Source organism: Miniopterus natalensis, chromosome 12, assembly GCF_054644295.1.
Source record: "Miniopterus natalensis isolate mMinNat1 chromosome 12, mMinNat1.hap1, whole genome shotgun sequence".
Lineage (NCBI taxonomy): Eukaryota > Metazoa > Chordata > Mammalia > Chiroptera > Miniopteridae > Miniopterus > Miniopterus natalensis.
The window spans coordinates 51,825,019-51,845,503 of record NC_142092.1 but is presented as its reverse complement, the minus strand read 5'-3'; the positions used below and the strand labels follow the sequence as shown (position 1 = coordinate 51,845,503).

Here is a 20,485-nt window from a genome sequence, read left to right as displayed (position 1 = left end):
AACAAAAACAATCAGCTGCCAAGCCTGACTGGTTCCGCTTCTGTAATGCCCTTCCCATTGGCCTCCCTCATTTTCACTAGAGCCTCCTCTGTGTCCTATCATCTCATCCTAACCAGGGCCAAACCCTCTTAGCTCACCTCCGGGACCCAGTCTCCTCTAGACTCAGTTCCATCTTCTAATCTTCCTCCTGGGAGCACAGTTTTGATCACATTACTGCCCAATAGGGAAATTCCCCATGTTCTCACTGCCTCCCAGTTGTGTCTCGTCATCTTGAATCTTCAATGGGACCTTACACCTACTGAAGTTCCTCTCCTTTCCAATCTCCACCTGCCCAAATGCCCACTCTAAAGGCTTCATTCAAATGCTACCTCCTCCAGGCGGCCTTCCTTCAAGTTTCTTAGCTTTCTGCTCTGAGCTACAAATGCACTTGAAGACATGCACTGATCAAGTCCAGGACAGCTGTGGACAAGCCTTCCCTCTCCCACTGGGCTGTGTCCATGACTTGGCCGGGCAGAGGATGGTGAACTGTGTCAGTATTTATCTGTCAATTCTCTAGAGCACCTACCAAGAAGTAGTTATTGCATTTCCATCTCAGGTTAGGAACTGCTTAAAAGGGAAATGAATTGGGATGGATCTGTTCTTGAATGGAGACACTACAAGTACCCTGTAACATGACCTGGCTCTCAGGATATAACAAATCCATTACACAGCTTTGAGGGATGGGGCAAGGGCGTGCAGATGGGACTATTTTTTTCAAGTCAAGAGACCTGGGACTGAGGTTCTGCTTTGCCATTGCCTAGCTATGGGCCTGGTGCCAGGCGGTTCTTCTCTGAACATTTTTCCTCACTTCTGCATGACCCCACAAGATGAGGGTCAAATGGGACACATCTGTGAGCTCTTGTCCAGTGGTTCTCAGTCCCAATTACGTATCATCATCCCCTAAAAGGCTGCCGATAACTATAGTGGACTAGGCCCCAACCCAGGTCAACTGAATCAGAGTCCTCTGGTTGCAGGACCCAGTGGGATTAATTATTTATAAAACCCTGTTTCTAATGCATAGCTAAGGTTGGAAACTCCTGTTAGAAACTCATAAATACCACTAATGGTAGAACAAGGCGCTTTAGGCTGCTGGCTTAATTATCCTTGATTTGTTCAGTTAGGAATTAGTTTGAAGCTTTTATAGTTCCATTATGTATGTGAGCCTTTTTTTGTGTTCTACACTGTTTGTGTGCTTAAGTGGTCAATTCTGAGCGGATAATATCCAGCACACTGCTGCACACAAAAATGTACCTAACCCAATTTTTTTTTTTTTTTTTTTTTTTTGAGAATAAGTAAAAACACCTCAGGATTCTCTAAGACCTTGTTACCCAGAAGTGTGGTGACCAGACAAGCAGAACTGGCATAACCTGGGAGCTTGTAAGAAATGCAAAATCTCACGTCTGGCTCCAGAATCTGCGTATTAACTAGATTTCCAGGTGATCAATAAGTAAAGCAAAGGCAAATTTTTCTCAGTCCACACCTGTGTTCCTAAAGGGAAGGGAGGGCATGGAAAGTCAAGTTCTGTCTCTCATAAGCCATTGAGGTTTGGGATTTTATCCAGATGCTTCTTTACTAAAAGGTCCATTTGGTAAAAACTAAGTTAAGAACATAGATCCCTACAAAAGGATCCTTACTTTTGAAGACTAGTCTTCACAGGGGTCCTTTAATAACCAGTTCCTCTGAGAGATTTAAAATGATAATGCACAAAATAAACTGATACCTATTTGTTTTATGCACTGCAAAAATAATGAGTATATGTGAACCTTATTGAACTTACAGTCCCTAAGACCCAACTTCCAAAATTATGAAGCAGGGAAGCTTAGCCAATGCAGTAAACCAATGACCCACGCCCCTGGACAATTATGATGTTAGCAGTACCCATCCAAGACTGTGCAGACCGTACTATAGTCAAGGAGTTGTAGCAAATTCTGAACATTATCTAGACCAACTCCCCTGCTTTATGGAAAGACCACAGCCAAGGAGTAAAAGGAGTTACCCCAGGTCCCAGAGCACTTGAGGCAGAACCAAGTTCAGAATTCAGGCCCTGACTCCTAGCCCTACACTCCCTATGTAGCCTCTGCCACACCTATTCCTCCTTCCCCACCACATGGCCTTGAAATTTCATTCTCAGAAATTGCTGACTGGCCTTGGCACTTAACTGTCACTTCACTTATGCCAGCTACTGCTGTGCCCAACTCCCAGGGCTGTTTATAACACTAGGCTACAGGAGAAGCCATATCATAGCCCTACCAAAATATCCATTTATCAATCCATATTTCCAAATATGTTGGTAATGGATTCTTTAAAAGCCCAATGCTAACCGCACAACATAAACTACATAGCCTTACTATTAGCTAGCACCAGGAGCATGGTGAGGGGAGGATCCTTAGGTGGCTAAAGAGTAAAACCAAGGGCAACCATTAACTCAGTAGTACAAAGTAGGAAGGAAACTACAGAGGGAAGGCCAAAACTGGAGCACAGTGGGGGAGGCAGCACCTTTAAAGAACATACACAATGTGACTATAAAATTGCAAGTCTTTTAATAAAACAAACATGACAGAATGTAGAAATCTAAATGAACATTTATCCCTCAAAGTAGCTACATCCTTAGTTCCAATAGTACTCCCTTTGTTGGTGTCATTTTGGGGGGACAAGGCAGTATAGAAGCCACATCAGAAAATATTCTTCCGCATGTTGGGCTGTTTAAAATCAGAAAATCCACACTCAGAGAATACCACTGAAAAAAATGAAAGAGGTGCTGCAGCTCTCATGGAGGTTCCCCAAAGACCTCTAGGCAAGTGCTGAACGACAGTTTCACCGCTGGAGAGACGCGGGGCCTACCAGGACGGCCACATTCAATGGGAGGGCATCATTTGGATAGAAAAGTTCTGCTATTTAAAAAAAAAAATCAGCCACACCCCTTTATAATCACACTTGCATTGGATTAAAAAAAATACAACACTCACGCATGGTTCTTGTATGAATTCTAATTAGGAAACATTACATTCAGAATGATAGCACTCATAGTGATAACTTTCAGAAGACTGTAACAGCTTCTTTGCCACGTAAGGGGTACAGAGGGTGCAGCTGTTTACCTGAACGTATTCGTAAATAAGTGACAACTACCACTCTAAGTTTCCTAGTTGTAGCTCTGATACAGGTTACTGACCGCGAGTTCACGTTCCAGACTTGCTTTGCCAACACAGACCAACCACAAGGGAGCCACCCTCCCAGTCTTAGGGCGAATTGGGAAAGGGCCGGTTAAATGAGGAAACAGGCCATTCCTTGGTAAAAGTTTGTAGTTTTCTTTCCCAATACATCTTCTTTTTATTGAGAACTTCCATTTTTATCCTGTGCTCCTCCTCTGCCATCTCACACTCCCGCTCTATCTGCTGGATTTTGGCCACATGCACCTCATTCATTTGTATCAGCTGCAGCTGTAAGATGGACATTTGTTGATGGTGTTCTTCCTCATGCATCTTTTTTAAAGCACCTTCCTGAGAGGTTTTGCTCCTGTAGTTTTTATTGGCTGTTATTCTGACAGCTGAACACGAGGGTTCAGGTTGAGAGGTCCCCTCACATACTGGAAAATGTATGAACTCTTTCTCATCATCGCACAGTTCTCTATTTGAAACAGCAAATGATTCTGAAAAACAGTAGCAGAAAACACACGTTCAAAGATTTTACAGGCAGAGAGTAAATCATCCTATTGCAACGACAGGGGCCCCCACTGCAGGATGCATCTGAAACAGCATCCGCTCTGGCCTGCATGTCTGCAGGTACCCTTGCCACACCTGACTTTTTAAAAACCCATAAATCCAAAGCAATTTTCCCTTAAGAAGCAATGATAAAGCATTTCATCAGGTCATTTCTAGAGCTGTGGACTACGGGAACAGTGGTCAGAGACTACGCTTATCGAGAATCGATGACCTCGTTATGTTGATGTAAGTTCTAAACTGAAGTGTGCACAGCTCCGGAAGAGCAGAAGACCACAGTACGAGGCCAACAGTGGGTTTTCGGATTAAGTTTGCCCTCAATCTCATCTCCCTTGCTCCCTTTCTCACCCAGCCATGAACACATGTTCCACGTCCACAAGGGTGCCATGGCTGTTTCCTGGTCACCACCCTTCTTCCCCTGGATTGTTATCTCAAAAGTGTCCCTCCTTGAAAAATGAGTCTACACGCCCTAGCTTAACTTCCTCAGCAGGCCATTTCTCATCAGGTTCCTACATCTGGCAGTTACCTCGAACACTGCCCCCTGGGGGTAAATATTCAGACCCAAAGACCCTTTTCAATGTCCCTCTTAGGTAACCTCTCCCTAGCACTTGAAAATACTTTTTGAAAAATTTCCCCGTTAGTTTCTGAACCATCGCCCTCTCCTAAATTTTCTACAGCTTCCTCTCTGATTGCCTCTTCTCACGTCTCCTTTCGGGACTCAGACTCTTGCTCCACCCACCTCTAACCTTTTAATACTCCCCTGAGGTTCTTCTCTTCGGCTGTTTTCAATCTCCCCTAAGAAACCCTCATAATCTGGTTCTAACCCTCCTTTATCATTCTTGCCTTACTCTTCAGGATACCCTGTGCACCTTTCAATCACCACAAACCACTCACATTCTTAAAGGCCATGCTTTTTTTCATAATTCTGACTCACTGTTCCTTCAGCCTGGCGTTGGGCTTATTATCTGGTCCCCACCGACTCACTCACACACACACCCTTGCTCCAGTCTCCCCTTTTCAACCTCCCCCCTTACTCCTACTTCATTCAGGATCAATGCCACTTGCTCTGGGAAACCTCAGCTCTCTCCTTTCTCTGTACTTATTCTGTGACAACACTTAACACATTCAGGGCGGGGCAAAAGTTGGTTTACAGTTATAAGTACATGAAACACAGAGTTTATCCTTGTACTGTTATTTATTAATTATTGTATTATTTTCCGTATGAGCTGTAAACCTACTTTTGTTCCACCCTGGACTAGTACTATTTTGGGACCATGCCTTATTCGTGTATTGTATCCTTGGGACCAATGACTTTGCCGGGTATACAGTGGATACCTGGTAAATATTTACTGTCTGAAGCCTTGAACAAAAGGGGAAAAGAGCATATGGATACAAAATGATGCCATTTTCGGTGTGCCACGTTTACACCGCTATTTTTATAGGGCAATTCGGGAGTTTCAATAAGGAAACCACTAACTCCACTAACCCACCGAGGCTTCTAGCTGTGATTCCAAGGCTTTCTTGGGAAACTTTACACTTTCAATAACGAGAATTGTCTCCTTGGAGAAAATACTATCAATTTATTCACAGGAGTTGATTACATTATTAAGTCCACTCCATTATTGCAGGAGATGGGATGCTGGGCATGTTAACGGCTACTGGGAGAAACCCAACTCATAATACTCTGTTAATAAAATGAAAACAGCTTGTTTAGATTATTTCACTCCAAGGGGTTAGGTAACAAGCATAACTAGTCCCTAACTGAGGTTAAAGAAAAGGTAAAAATTTTACTTTTGAAAGAGAAGTTTCAAAAGAGTACTTCTGTGTCATCCAGAGATACTGAAATGTCTCCCTAGGAATCTTCCCGACTCCAATGGCTCTGGCCTCCACTAGATGTCCTTCCTTCTTGCTGCCACTGCCTCCCGAGCCCACATCTGGGGAGCATTTGTTAAAGCTGCCAGTTTAACTATAATACTTTGAAGACAGAGACTAGCTTTTATTCATCCACATAAAGAAGCCAGGACGGGGCCTGGTGCACTGCTGGGCCTGTAAGAAATGTGTGGGGGGTGAACTGGCTGCAGTGGGTCACATCCCTCCCAGCACAGCACAGCTGGGTGGAAAGAGCAGTGTTCTGAGTGGAGAGCCAAGGCTCAGGACAAAGCGATGGGAAACGCTTGGCACTAAGAATAGGGGCCCTTAGACACGAATATCAATTATAAAGAGGATTACCTCATCTGTTTCCTTTCTAGTCGTAGATCTGAAAGTGCCTTCTTTGAGACTGGCCACAGATATTTTTTGGTACCTTTAGCTTCTTTTCTCTTTGATTTCATTCCAGAGGATACTCCTGAGTTCATGCCCTCACAGTTGCTCCTCTCTCCCAGTATCTAAATGCTCATTTTCATCTCAATAATGCTCTGCTTTAGAGACCTGATGATCATCATGATGATGATCCTGATGATGACAGCAGCTACTATTTTCTGGGTAGCTAACCAGGCTCTAGGCTAGTGCTGTACAGGCATTACCTCATTTAATCCCTGCCACAACCCTCTGAAGGAGGTATTAGTACAGAAAACCAAACACGACATCCAAAGTCATTTGGCTGCTTGAAAGAGCCAGGATTCCAATCCAGGTCTTCATCATTCCAAAATCCAAGCTCAATCGCTACCATACCTAGCCTCTCACTGCATCATTTGCTCAGCTGATCACTTATGTATCTTAAAATGCAGTGTCCAAGCTGTATCCATTACAAGACCATCTATTATTAAGGATACAAATGTATATTCCAAATTTTTATCTCCAAATTTCTCTCTAGAGCTGTGAACATGAAGACAGTATGTCATGTCTAGGAGCAGAAATGACTGTACTTTAAAACAATTCTTTTTTAGTTTAAATGTGTACTAACATACGTATTTTAAAGGAAAAAAAAGCCATGCCTCTTGAGAAGACGCTACCAGAAGCTGGGGCTTTAAACTAGAGAAGCCCGATGGAGTAGTTAATTAACTCTCATACAAATATTAGCTCCAATGGATGGAAGCTAGTGTTCAGATGGGGAGAATCTTCTCTTAATTAGAAAAAGACTACCCTGGGAATGGCAACCTGCTGCAAACACACACCATGTAATCTGTCTCCCAGGTAAAACAAAGCCACCCGAAGCAGAAAACAACTCAATCTTGTGCAAAATGGATATGAAAGCCTAAGGGCTTTCCTGGGACGGGAGAACATAGTCAAGGGACTGTTCTTTCATTTGGGCGATTCGAGTAAATTTCATATCAGCAGGAAAAACCTACTACGGCAGTTAAAGAATGGGAAAGAATCTGGGCTCAGGCCAAACCCCAGCTGTTCTCAACAGAACAAGAGAAACAGGACTGACTGGGGGAATGAATAAATAAGAGGTGACCTAAGATGCACAAGGTGCAATATTATGCATCAACTAAGAGAAACAAATTAGACTGACATGCTGCAATGGGAACAGATCTTAAAAATATTATTCTAAGTGCAAAAGGGCAAGAAAACGTTACCTGTAGCACAATTTTTAATCTATTTAAATTAAAAACACATGCACAAAGGACAGCTGTGTGTGCTTTAGGAACACGTGAAGGAATACACAGCCATATTAGAATGATGAACGGATAGGAGACGGGAATGAACGTGCTGAATGGTGATAAAAAGGGAGCAAATACCTAAGTAGCACAAAAAGGGGGCCTGTCGCAGACCAGCGATGCCAGTGTGCCACGGCCAGCACTATAACCCAGTCCCTTGAACTTGAGTTCCCACCCCAAAAGGACAGGATTGGATTAAACAGTGATAACAGTGGAATTTGTTAAGAATGTTTGTGCTACTTAATTATAGCTTTGAGTACCAAGTTTGTATTATTCAAATATAGCTTTATAGTAAACAGTAGCACCTGAAATTAAATATAAGTTCTCAAGGAATCTGAATACTACCTGAAATCTTAGTTTGCTTAAATATATTTGACATTCATCGTCCTACCCTCCTGACCACTTCCAGCAAATTTTATGGTTTCCCTTAGTGTTCTGCAAACGTGTTCCCCAAAGATAATCTCACTTATCTCAAAATGGAAGAGAAGTGTCAAAGCGAAATGATCACATATCATAAATCTGCAGAATGTAAAGTGTTTTAATATATTTAAGGGGAGAATATGGATTTTTTGAAAATACATTCCTAAGTTTTAAACTTACATTTTAAACCTACTGTGTCCAAACACAGATGTACATTTCAAGAAAGTTGTTGACAGAGATAATAATATCCTGGTACAATGATCAGGATGACAGAGGTGAAATCATCTCACACACACAAAACTGTTGGAGGGAGGCCTCTAGTGGAGTATTGCAAGGCTCCATCCTGGTTAACAATGCTAACAATTCTCTGCGTGCCTAATTCTGCAACAGGTACTCTGCAAGGAGTGAGGACAGTGCTGTCCTCTAAAATATAACACAAGCTAATGTAATTTTAAACTTCGTATGTCATATTAAAGAAGTAAAAAGGGGTGAAACTAACTAGTATAATATTTTTAAATCTCATATTTTGAAAATACTATCACTTCAACATGTAACTGATATAAAACTTATTAGTAAGGGATTTTACATTCTTTTTTGGTACTAAGTCTTCAAGATATAGTGTGTATATTTATAGCATGTCTCAATTCAATCTATCCCCATTTCAAGGGCTTACTAGCCTGATGTGGCTTGTACCTACTGTATTGGACAGTACAGCATTAGAGATACTAACTAAAATAAAACACACACACACTCACAGACTCCATTGTCAGAATACACGATGTAATGAGAGCCATAACCCTACTGCATATTTTCAACCTTTTCCGCACCAGGACCCAGAAAGAATGATTGATAATTCCACCTTGCGTTTTACTTCCTAAAAGAAAATTAAATACAAAGTGAGCTGGGTAAGCCCAAAGCTGTTTTAATGCATAGAAAGAGTGCCAGTACCTTATCTACTTGGGTTAACCAATTTCTTTGGACACTCCCCAACTAACAAAGCACCATGGTTCTCCACTGCCCTCCAGGTCTGACCTGGAGACAGGAACAGGCAGCTTTCGGCTATACTCTAATAATGAAGTTCCATGTGTCATATATGTACAAAAATCTAATTTACTATCAGTCTCTTTTACAAGTTAGCATCTAGCAAAGGTCACTACAGGAAGGACACTGAGAATCCATATTTATTCCCTTCTTGCTGGAAATTTATAAATTGTGTTTATGAATACATGAATTATATCATTTCATCTAAAAAGAAAGAAAAACACTTTCTAGATCCTACCCTAGAATTTGAAAATGGGGAAATGAGACTATCCTTAGAATAACCCTATGTAATCAATACACAATGATATAGATCAAAGATTTGCAACATGAACTAACAGCAGTCAGGCTAACAGGGGCAACCTCTCCCATAAGCAAACTGAAAAGCCGCCCTGCTGATTCACCTCCCTCCTCCCCTAGCACCAGTCCCTTCACCAGTCCCAGGGCCTGAACGGCTCCAAGCCAGCGAGATGGAGAGTAGCTGGCTGAAGCGACAAACATCTCCCAAACAAGCAAACTGTCTATTAGCAGGGGCCCCGTTCCCGCAGAAGCAGCAACGAGAGGGGGCAAGACAGGGAGCGGACAGTGTCCACATAAACACTGTTGGCTGGAAGGTACTGCGGTCTGGGACTCAAGAATCGAAATTCAGACACAGGGGGGGCTCCTACACTGGAAAACGATGCATGGTGTTTATGACATTAACCACTACGGTGGCCCAGCTGGCTCCTTGGGCTTAACCTTGGTCCAATGATTAGCAAGCAAACTTTTTATTGTAATTTAGGTTCCCAGGATAATCTGCCTACAGGAAAAAAAAAAGTGCTAATCAAAATGTGTATTCAGTTCACTTGGTTATCTTTTTCACTCTACATGGGTAACATTCTGTGACTTTTAATTAACGAGTCCCTCAGAGCTCAGTCTACTCTGGGGACACTAGTAAGCGAAGTTCTCACCCTGCAAGCCACAGATCAGGTTTCCCTATTGCTGGGTCCTTGGAGCACCTTATGAGCAGCCTTCTGGCCTTCCCAGAAATTATTAAGTGTGTCTTCTGCAAATTACAATGAATCTTTATATAAACTGGCCATTCTTATCTTAAAAGAGGCAGGAATTATTGGGGGTTTATCTATATGCATTCTCTCCCCCTCTTCTTGCCTCGAGACATTTCAATAGCCCCTTAAGTCCAGCCTGTTAAAGCTATGACATACTATCATTACTTCCTTGATTATATGACAATCTTTTCCTTCCCTAAGAATTCTATATAACACATTTTTCTCGTTTCAATGAAAGTATATTAAAACTAAAATAATTTTTCCCCCGGAATTTTTCAAGTTCCCCAGAGCGCCACAAACCAAAACTGCAGATCGCAATATAATAATGGGTGGAAACGCTGGTTTTTAATCTGGGAGAATGCTAAATGGGTGTTCGCTCTCTTAGTCTCATAACTTTTCTTAAGTCTGAAATAGCTCACTTTTTTAATGTGGCCTTTTGCATGACTTAATGCAGCGCTTTGCACAATATAGGTCCTCAAAAAACACGTTTTTGAAAAAAAATGCGTGAAAAATAAATCTTCAAACAAATCCACTTCAGTATATTTGAGCTGTGTTAAGATAAGCGACTAAGGTACTTCATTAACGGCAGCTATATTCATGTAGCCCCTTAGTGTTCCCGATTCTCAATAACGGAGGTAAGAGAGGTGGCACAAGGATTTAAACAAGTACTTTTGATTTTATGTACTATGTGACTTGAATTGCCTATGTAAACCCGAGATTTCTGAATTGGAAAACCCAAGTTTGATATGCACGTTTCTTTTTTTTTTTTTCCATCAAGTCCCTTAGAATTAGGGATTTTAAAATTCAAACATCAGACAGGCACCCAGTGAAAGCATGCAAGCCGGGCTCGGCGGTACCTGGGGCGGTGGCGTCGGGGTGGTAGCCGGGCTCCTCCTCGGGAGGGCCCTGCAGGAAGAAGAGCTGCTCGGGCAGCATGCTGGCGATCTTCTCCTTGCCCAGCACGTGGGTGCTCAGGAGGGGGCTGACACTCCGCTTCACCTTCTCTCTCCTTTCGTGGGCCATGATTTTTTTGGTCCGGGCCTTGATGTTCTCCCAGCACTTCTTCAGCTGTTTGAAATCCCGCAGGGACACGCTCGGCTGAGAGTTGTACTCGTGGGCCAGCGCCTGCCAGGTCCGCTGCTTGAGGGCAATAGTTCGCGCATCGCTTTTCTTACATTCCAGCACATACTTGTACTTCTCTACTAACGCAAGCAGGATGCTCTTTTCCAACTCTGAGAAGTATTTGGCAGGTTTTATAATTTCGTTGTTTTGCATTTTCCACTCTGTTTCTCCTGGCCGTTAGCTATCCTGCAAAAGGAAGTCGGAAACAGTCATCATGAACTCCAGGGATAAAAATGTCAGCAAATCACTTAGAGATAACCCCTGACTTGATTCCCTTGTCTGGAACACAGCAGCACTTTCTTTTCTGTTAATGTTGACTTATGATAGTCTCAGGAAAACATTGAGAAGTTTACTAGCAGTGGGGTTTTACTTCTCAAGTAGGTCCTTTCTTGTAGGTCGTGGCCATTCTGAGAATATCAGTAGAAAAAGAAAAGTTGAACATCTTTTGTGGAATTTCAATGTGGAACTCTAATCTGTTCATTTATTTAGTTAGGAAACTAGTTATTCCCCAAATTCAGAATGTTAGGCAGCTTTTCAACTAAACAGCTTTCTCAAAGTTTTGTCACAGCTGAAGCCCGAGAAGCCACTGTGTAACTAAATACAACAGGTAATGTAAACACTATCAAGGTTTCAGAATCACCAAGAAATCATCCAAAACACCTGGCATTTCCATCACTAGGTCTGTGACCTTGGATCTGTCCATGCTCCTAGAGGAACCTCAGTTTCTTCATCTTTAAAATGGCTTGGACTCTGTGATCCTTAAGGTCTAAAAGCCACTTTTAAAAGTGTACAGTCCTATGTAAGTAATTTATATAATTTCAGAAGTGAAAGGGCCTGGGCACTTAGACATTGAGCTAAACACCTCTTTTCTTTCTTTTTTTTTATGGATATTTCATACAAATGGAATAATACAATATGAGGTCTTTTGTGACTGGTCTCTTTCATCTAGCACAGTCATTTCCATCTCAAAGCACACACAGACTAATTACTAAAATTCTGCGGCACACCAAAAAAATCTTTTTTACCAATCTGACAGAAATAGGTATAATTTTGATTCATTTACACCGGACAGCTACTTTTGTGTTGTCTGTTGTCATTTTTTTTGACAATCTAAGGGGAAAGAAAAGGTCAGTGCCCCTGACTAAATAGTCAGGTATTGCATGTTTTAAAAAGTCTTGTAGCACACCGGTTGAAAATCTCTGACTTAGCATAATGTATTCAAGGTCTATCTGCACCTTGTAGCATCTATCAATACCTCATTCCTTTTTATTGCCAAATGATATTCTACTTTATGGATGTAGCACACTCTGTTTATCTGTTTATCCATTAATGAATTTTTTATTAAGATATAATTGATATAAAACATTTATTAGCTTCAGGTGTACAACACAATGATTTGATATATATACAGGGAAATCACCACAATAAGTGTAGTTAACATCCATCAAACCACATAGCAACAGTTTTTTTCTTGTAATGAGAACTTTTTAGATCTACTCTCTTAGCAACTTTCAAATAAACAATATAGTATTACTGACTCTAGTCACCATGCTGTACATCACATGCCTAGGACTCACCTATTTTATAACTGGAAGTTTGTACCTTTGACCACTTCACCCATTTTGCCCACCTGCCACCTCCTGCCTCTGGCAACCACCAATCTGTTCTCTGTATCTATGAGTTTTTTGTGTTGTTGTTTCTTTAAGATTCCACATATAAGTGAGATCATATGGTATTTGCCTGTTTACCTTTCTCTGTTTGACTTACCTCACTTAGCATAATACCCTGAAGGTCCACCCATGTTACCACAAATGGCAGAATTTCCTTTTTGTGTGTGTGGCCGAATAATATATATATATATATATATATATATATATATATATATATATATATATATATATATCTCACATATATTGTGAATATATTGTGTATCTATGTGATACGTATTATACATGTCATATATAAATCAGATTTTCTTTATCCCCTTTTCAATCGAGGGAACTAAGGGCCAGTAAAGTGAAATAGACTGCCCAACATCACAAAGATGGCAACTTCAGAAGTCAAGAACTTGAACTGTCCTAACAGTTTGGTATTCTTTTTTTCCCTTAATATAGCAAATAATAGCCATTTTTATTATGTATATTCCTTTAAAGTCTTTGTTCACATATTATTATTTTTAGAAGTCAAAGTGACATTTTCTCCATTATTATTACAGTCTACATACCTTTTCATGTTTTAATAAAAATTATCTGTTTAACATACACATAAATTTATTTTGATATATATACACACAGTAAAATGATTACTATGTTCAGGCTAATTAGCATATTTCCTCACATAGTTACCTTTTGCGTGTGGTGAGAGCACTTGAAATCTACTCTCTTAGCACGTATCCAATATTCACTACAGTATTATTAACTACAGTCATCATGCCTGTGTATCAGATCTCTAAACTTATTCATCCTACATAACAGCAACTTTGTACCCTTTGTCCAAGTCCAACATCTCCCCATTTCCCCTGCCCAGTCCCTGCCAATCACTCTTCTATTCTTTGCTTCTCCCAGTCTGAAGAGTCTGTTATTCTTAGTAGCACTTCAGAGCTATCTCTTGGCCTCTGACCAAATTACTCAACCATGACTCCCTTAGGTCATCATGGCATCCTCCCCAGGGCAGAGCCAGCATCTTTCACACAATAGGTGCTTAATAAATGTCTTATTCTGCTGAAACTCTGTTTTTTGACCTCACGCTTTTCTCATATCTTTTAATCACAGGAAGCTCCCTACAAAATTAATCTCTCAAATACATTATGCCAAGAATGTCACTGAAGTGAGTGAACGCAGCACGTTCCTGTTCCTGGGAAGGACCAACACGCCCCAGGCCTTCTGTTTGTTCTCCAAGCCTCTGATTTTTCAGAGACACGGAAAAGCATCAAGACAGTGATGATGTAGTCCATTTAAAACTGACCGACCCGTATCAAAAGAATTAGAAACTAACTTGAAAGGCATCCCACTGGCCAAAAATGGGACACCTGACATCAACACGGACAAACAACACAAAGACGCATTAAATTATTCTCTGGATCTTCGTGCATGGTTGAAAAGCTCCATAATAAAAAGGGGAGGGGGAGGCTGTGGCCTTTGAATTTATGGTACACTAATTTAAAACCACATTTTTACAAGCCAGCTATTCACACACTGTACCTGGGGAGAGGCTACTGTAGATATGAATAGCTGAAATCTGTTAGACCTGAGGCTGGAGGGGCCTTGGCCAGATCAGAGGGCCTTGAGAGTGACGCCAAGGAGTCCGGGCTTCACATGAGGGCCATGGAAGCTGACCCGGGTCTCCCACGGTGCACCGCCTCCTCCCAAAAGTTAAGGTTGGATGAAGTACTACTGGGATCAGCATCTCCACATACCAGGTACCCTGTGTCTCACATTCATTGTGGGCACATCAGAAATCAAGAGATCTAGGTTTTTCCCTCTGGTCTTGGGCAAAACTAAATGAGAGAAAATTTATCTTAAGAGATGTGTCCCTGCACCCCTAAATTCCCAGGCCTTCAATCATATTGCTCTACTCCTCCTATAATGATCTAATCCAGGCCCCTGCTTCCCCAAAGATCTAAAATTAATTTTTTTGCTTCCATCAATACTCCTGTTTTCTATAAATCTGTGTTCCCCAAATTGAAATTTATTAACACACATCCCCTACAATATATATCTTCTGTATCATCTCTTCCCACCAAGATGCTTATACCTAACTTTACTTTCTAGAGTTTTTTGGGTTTTTTTTGAAATGAATAGGTATACAAAATATTCTTTAACTACACAGCTCCCACAGCAGATTCTGATCCGATCCCCATCCCAACTCCTCTGCCCCAGGATATGTCAATATGCCTACCTTTCCTCATGCGCCCACTCTTTTTAAGAATCACTGCTATAAGGATTGAGAATCTGATTTGCAAACGAAAAAGGGTTTGTTCCCTGTTTTGTCCTATTATAGGTAATGTTATTTTATATTTTTATAAATATATGACATATATTTATATTTATAAATATTTGTATTTTATATAAATTTAAAAATTTTTCTATTTTTATTTCTTCAAGATAAATTCCTAGAGGAGGAATGGTTGCCACAAAAGATGCAAACACTTAAGACTTTTGTTACACCACCACCCATCCTCCAGAAATGCTGTACCAATTTACATTCCTACTAATAGCACACGAGCATGTCTGTTTCCCCACTGCGTTTACTCTTGCTGTTACCATTTAAAAAAATCTGTGCCAACTGTGGAGGTGAAAAATGTCACTTCATTGTTTAATGATGTATGAATTCAGCTTTCAGGCAAATAACCCACACTCTGAACACTGAACAAAGTCCCTGTTACACTGGGTGGAATTTAAACTACATGCGATTTAATATTTCTTCCTCACGGTGTGTGCAGTACCACCAGCTGCCACCAGGTGGTGGTCGGCTCCTGGGGAGTCTACACAAAAGATCTTGCCTAAAGTGTGGCCAGTTGAGTCTCTAATAACACCAGATAAATTTTATTGAACCTTGAATGGTGGGTAAACCCTACACTAAGTGTTTAACATGCAGTATATCATTTAATCCTCCCCCAAATAGCTCCTGAGAGCACCATTTGTTACACTACAATATTTTCTGTTAAAAAAAAACACACAAAAAACTTTATTAAAGTACCAGAAGAAATTATACCACTGCTCTCAAAAGCAAATGCTCAGAATTACCAACACCTGGGGACCATTAATAGCCTATTAACTAAACTGTTATTTAATCACTAGCTAAGTAAATCCAGAGTTACCAATTTGCTTTGCTTAATTTTGTAGAACAGCAGGCCTCCGTGGGCCATGTGGTTGCACTCTGCAGGGCTATAAAGGGATTCTGGTGTGAGCCAGTGTACCCTAAGGCCCCTATGGATTCCCAGCAACCTCAAAAGTAGGTTGTTTATCCCCACTAACCACTTATTATTCCTATTTCCCAGATCAAAAAAGTGAGGCTCAGTGACTTGCCAGTGATCACACAAATAGTAAGTGGAAGAACCAGGATTCCAATCCAGGTCTTACTCCCATGCCCTTACCACCCTCTGCTCTGGTTAGCTTTCTCCTGTCAGACCTAGTGACAGTCTCTGGTGCCTTTGCTCAAATTACATGTCAAATTACAGAGCAATCTAATTGTCATCTGGGAAAGCTCCTGGGGTAAAGCAACTTAGGGGGAGATATGCCTGCTTCTGTCTGGCTCCATTAGGTGGCTCTTCCTTTCCCCTCCCCTCCCCATCACTCCTTCCTCTATGTCTCAAACCTAGGGCCCTTAGCCCCTCATTCCCAACCCCCACCCAGGTGTACCTCTCTCCCTCCAAACAGAGCTCGGAAATAATTTCTGCTGTTGATCTGATAAGAATGTATGTTTAAAAAGTAACTGTAGAGATAATTTGGAGCTTTAAAATGGTCCATCCCTCAAGGGAATGCTGCTTGAGCACCTGACAGTCCTAAATAAACAAGCACTGCCCAAAGGGATCTCCAGGCAAAGCTTATTAGAAGAAACTTGGAGGCTAGAAAGCACATTCTAGCTTAAAACTACTCTGCAATGTCCATAATTGGCTATAGATGACATCATAACAAGCCTTCCCTGCTGTACCAGCTTTTTTGAGATAGAGGGACTGGCCTTACCTGCCCCCCAACCCTGCTCAGCACAGATCATCTTTTCTGTCTGAGGTTCTGCTAGTCAGAGTGCTACCCATTCCCACGCACGGTTATAGTCCAACAAGCAGCCCAGTGACCCTCCGACAGTGGGCCTTCAGCAAACATTTAATGAATGACGACACTCTGATATAGGTGTAAAACGGCCTACTAGACACAAAATGAGTATCATGCAGGATAAAACAGTCAGTACACTAAAAACTGCAGTAAAGTAAAAATGGTCAAATAAAATAGCAAAATCCAAATGCCATGCAGTTCCCCCTTGCGCCAGGCAAAGGCTCACAGGACTAAATAAAAGAGCACAATTCCAATATGATAAAAGAACAAAAAGGAAAAAATCAGCACAATCCCCAAAACACTAACATTGACTAAACCACCAGAAGATTGTAATAAGTACATTTCATATCCACCTATTACAGAAACCCATCAAACGTTTGTAACTCCCCAAAATTCATATGTTGAAGCCCTAACCCCCATCCATGGTGACTGTACATGGAGACTGGGCCTCTAAGGAAGTAATTAAGGTTAAATGAGGTCATAGGCTGATTGGAGATTAGTGCTCTTATAAGAGACACAAGAGAGCTTGCTCTCCCCCCAACCTGGCCCCCCCACGGCTCGGAAAGAGGGCATGTGAGCACACAGAGACAGGAGCACCTACAGGCCAAAAGAAGAGGTCTCAGAATAAGGTCTACCTTGCAGGCACCTTGGTCATGGAGCTCTTACCCTCCAGAACCGTGAGAAACACATTTCTGTTGTTTACGCCTCCTAGTCTGTGGCATTTTGTTATGGCAGCCCGAGCTGACTAATATACCATCTAATGATATTTTAGGTCCATGAAGGGTCAAACTAAGTCCCAAAATTTGAGTAAAGACTTGAGAAACTTGGCCAGATTTTACTTCTACTTCCCTTTTTGGAAAAGGGAGTTCTCTCTGAAATCAACACTCAGAATGGGAACCAAGATTGAAGCTCTGTGGTACTGAGATCTCGGACAGGTGTGAGGACATTAATGAACAGCTGCTTTTAAAGTGAAGTGAAATAAATCAAAGACCTGGATGTAGAAAACCTGGGCTCAAATCCCGACTTCAGCACTCACCTAGCTGCGTGACTCTGGGAAAATTAACTAACCTGCAATTCTCTTTTTTTTAATCCTCACTGGAGGATATTTTTTCCATTGCTTTTCAGGGAGAGTGGAAGGAGGAGAGAGAGAGAGAGAGAGAGACATCAATGTGAGAGAGACACATCGACTGTTTGCCTCCCGCACGCGCCTGGACCCGGGGCCGGGGATCGAGCCTGCAACTGAGGTATGTGCCCACGGCTGGAACCGAACCCAGGACCCTCCAGTCCACGGGCCAATGCTCTAACCACTGAGCCAAACCGGCTAGGACTAACCTGCAATTCTTCATCTGTAAAATGAGATTAACACCCCCTGCTCTGCCTTATTCCCTCTGCACAGATGTCCCACAATGGGAGTAAAGATCAAGCATAGGCTAGAGCTTCAAAAAATTTAGTTCTTTCCACCCCTCCCATCCATTTTAAACTGCCTAAAGTTGGGCAGTTACCTTGAGTTACATCTCAAGAGTAATTAATTGCCTTCCTCTTCTTCTCACCAGAAGTAGGAAACACAGATAGGCATTTTTGTAGACATGATGGAATGTCAAAACACAAAATACAATATCCAAAAAAATGATGGCAACACAATACACCATAGAGTATCAGCTGTTTAACACTGGGACTGCTTGCGCAGCTGACAGGGGCTGCTGCTCGCGGCCAACGTCCAGCATCACGGAGAGGAACATCGCAGATCACTAGCCCGGGGAAATATTAAAATTCAAAATCCCAAGTAGGGTTTCTACTGAGTGAACATCCCTTTTGCACCATCATAAAGTCAAAAAAATCGTGAGTTGAACCACTGTAAGTCAGGACCATCTGTATACTCAGATACTTATTGGCACTTTTATTCCACAGACACACAATTCAACAAATATGTAATGCACTCCTGCCAGAGGCTCAGTATCTTCCTAAAATATGCGGGAGATACAAAGACAAGCTGAACCCTATAGCCTGGAAGGAGCGTTGGCATGCGTAAACTGCTACCGAAAACGACAGGCACACTGACACAGGCATCAAAATAGAAGGCAAAGCGGGCTGGGCATTCAGAGGAAAGTTATTTGCATTCCTCATGAACAAAGAGGACATTTGAGCTAGACCTTTGAGCATGTATAGGATATGAACAGAGAGAGGTGAAGGAGATCACTGAGATAAATAATTGATAAGAAAGGGCCTGGACTCTGAGTGGTGATGATGTTAATGGAGGAGAAGGTGCACAGCAGAGACTGTTTAAAAAGCAAGAAATAACTGGGACACGTGTGTCCACACTAGGGTGAGGGATCAAGAGAAAGCAGAAACATCATTTATTTTAACCCCTGCCCCCCTATCTCCTCTTTGGAAGCCTCTCAGTATCAAGATGCCCTCTTGCTAGGTAACCTCAAGCCGCCCCCCACCATCCCATTTGAAAATCCAAGGGCACTGCTCTCAAATCCAACACTCACTTTGTGACATTAGGCAAGTCCCCTTTCCTCCCTGTGAACTTCTCATCTCTAAATTGTAGTTAAAGGGTCTTTATTCTAAAGTCCCACCCACTGCTGGCAGTCCATGTTAGCACTGCCACAACACTGGTCTTTCTGCTACCGAATCGCCACATCATCCACAGCAAACACGCAGAGGTGGTGTTTGCTGATTACTCACGAGGCAAGTGGAGCTACTAGCCAAGGAAAGAGAATGCTGCCACAGAATAAAGTGATCTCTGCACTTCAGACACTTTAAGGCCCACACCCAGTTTAACTCTGTAGGTTAAGTAGTTCCAGGTGAAATGTCTAAAGCAAGTGACCAGATCTCCTGCCCACGCCCGTCGCCCCAGCTCCTTGAAGAGGGCCTGGTACACGGTAGACAATAAATATTTGTGGAATACATTTTAAAGCTAACCTGCTTGCCATTTGCTTTTTTTTTTTTTTTTTTACTAGATGTTCTGCTATCTTAAATTTCTCCTTTTATAAAGGATTTATCACAACAAAAATCATTTCCTGGCTGCTTCTTGTAAATACGATTGTATTGTATGCCAAATTTTTAAGAGCCCCACCAGACTGACGCCTTCGTGATTTCACTTTATCCAGAGGTAAGAGTAATCAGACAGGACTATTCCTGTGCACACACCCGCCTGTACCTGCTCTAGGATGTTCAGACCTGGCTGCCCAGGATGGTCACTCATCTATGCCCTCCGCCTCCTCTCTTTCCTTCAGAGGGCTCTGCAGCCTGAAACCCAGCTCGGAGCTTGCCTCCTCTAATGCGCTGCCACCTCTTCCCCTTCACCACCCACTCCAGGCGGTCCTGTAACTTGGAAGTGTTTATTTTTACCATCTGTGTCTGAGTGTGACTGTGAGCAGAACCAGCCTGTGTTTAAGGCAAGAACTCCCACCTCCCGTCCTTCCACCTCCACAGTTCCCTCTATAAGCCAGATGAGGGTTCTTGAAAATTCTGACTCCTTCCTTCCCCTCCCCCACAGCTCCATCCTAAACCATCTCCCCACCCCCACCCCAGCTTCTCTGAAATTCCCTCGGAATCATTATTAAAGTATCTTCCCCAGAAAGTGCTTTTACAACACAGAAAGTCCCGTGGAGGTGTTCCCATTCCAGCCTGCGTCTGGTCTCTGAGGACTCTTGGCTACTCCCACCACTTCAGTAACAACCCTCAGCTCTCAAATCTCTGGGTCAAGGGCCCCAAGTGCTTACCTTGTA

The 20,485-nt window shown here is 42.1% G+C and overlaps 1 protein-coding gene across 2 annotated transcripts in view; it reads right to left on the bottom strand.

The window, feature by feature from the left end:
- LOC107546577 (myb/SANT-like DNA-binding domain-containing protein 3) overlaps window positions 1–11,676 on the bottom strand; it is a 92,311-nt gene extending 80,635 nt beyond the window's left edge. Inside the window, exons 1-2 of one of the 2 annotated variants that reach the window (XM_016225015.2) lie at window positions 10,716–11,676; window positions 2,557–3,685 (exon numbers count right to left, since the gene is read on the bottom strand). In XM_016225015.2, the coding sequence (XP_016080501.1) occupies window positions 3,276–3,685; window positions 10,716–11,133 (828 nt within the window). In that variant the 5' untranslated portion in view covers window positions 11,134–11,676 and the 3' untranslated portion in view covers window positions 2,557–3,275. Of the gene's footprint in view, window positions 1–2,556; window positions 3,686–10,715 lie in introns of those variants that run through there. The other variant, XM_087822788.1, reaches the window with a different exon arrangement.
- Window positions 11,677–20,485: the final 8,809 nt, after the last annotated feature.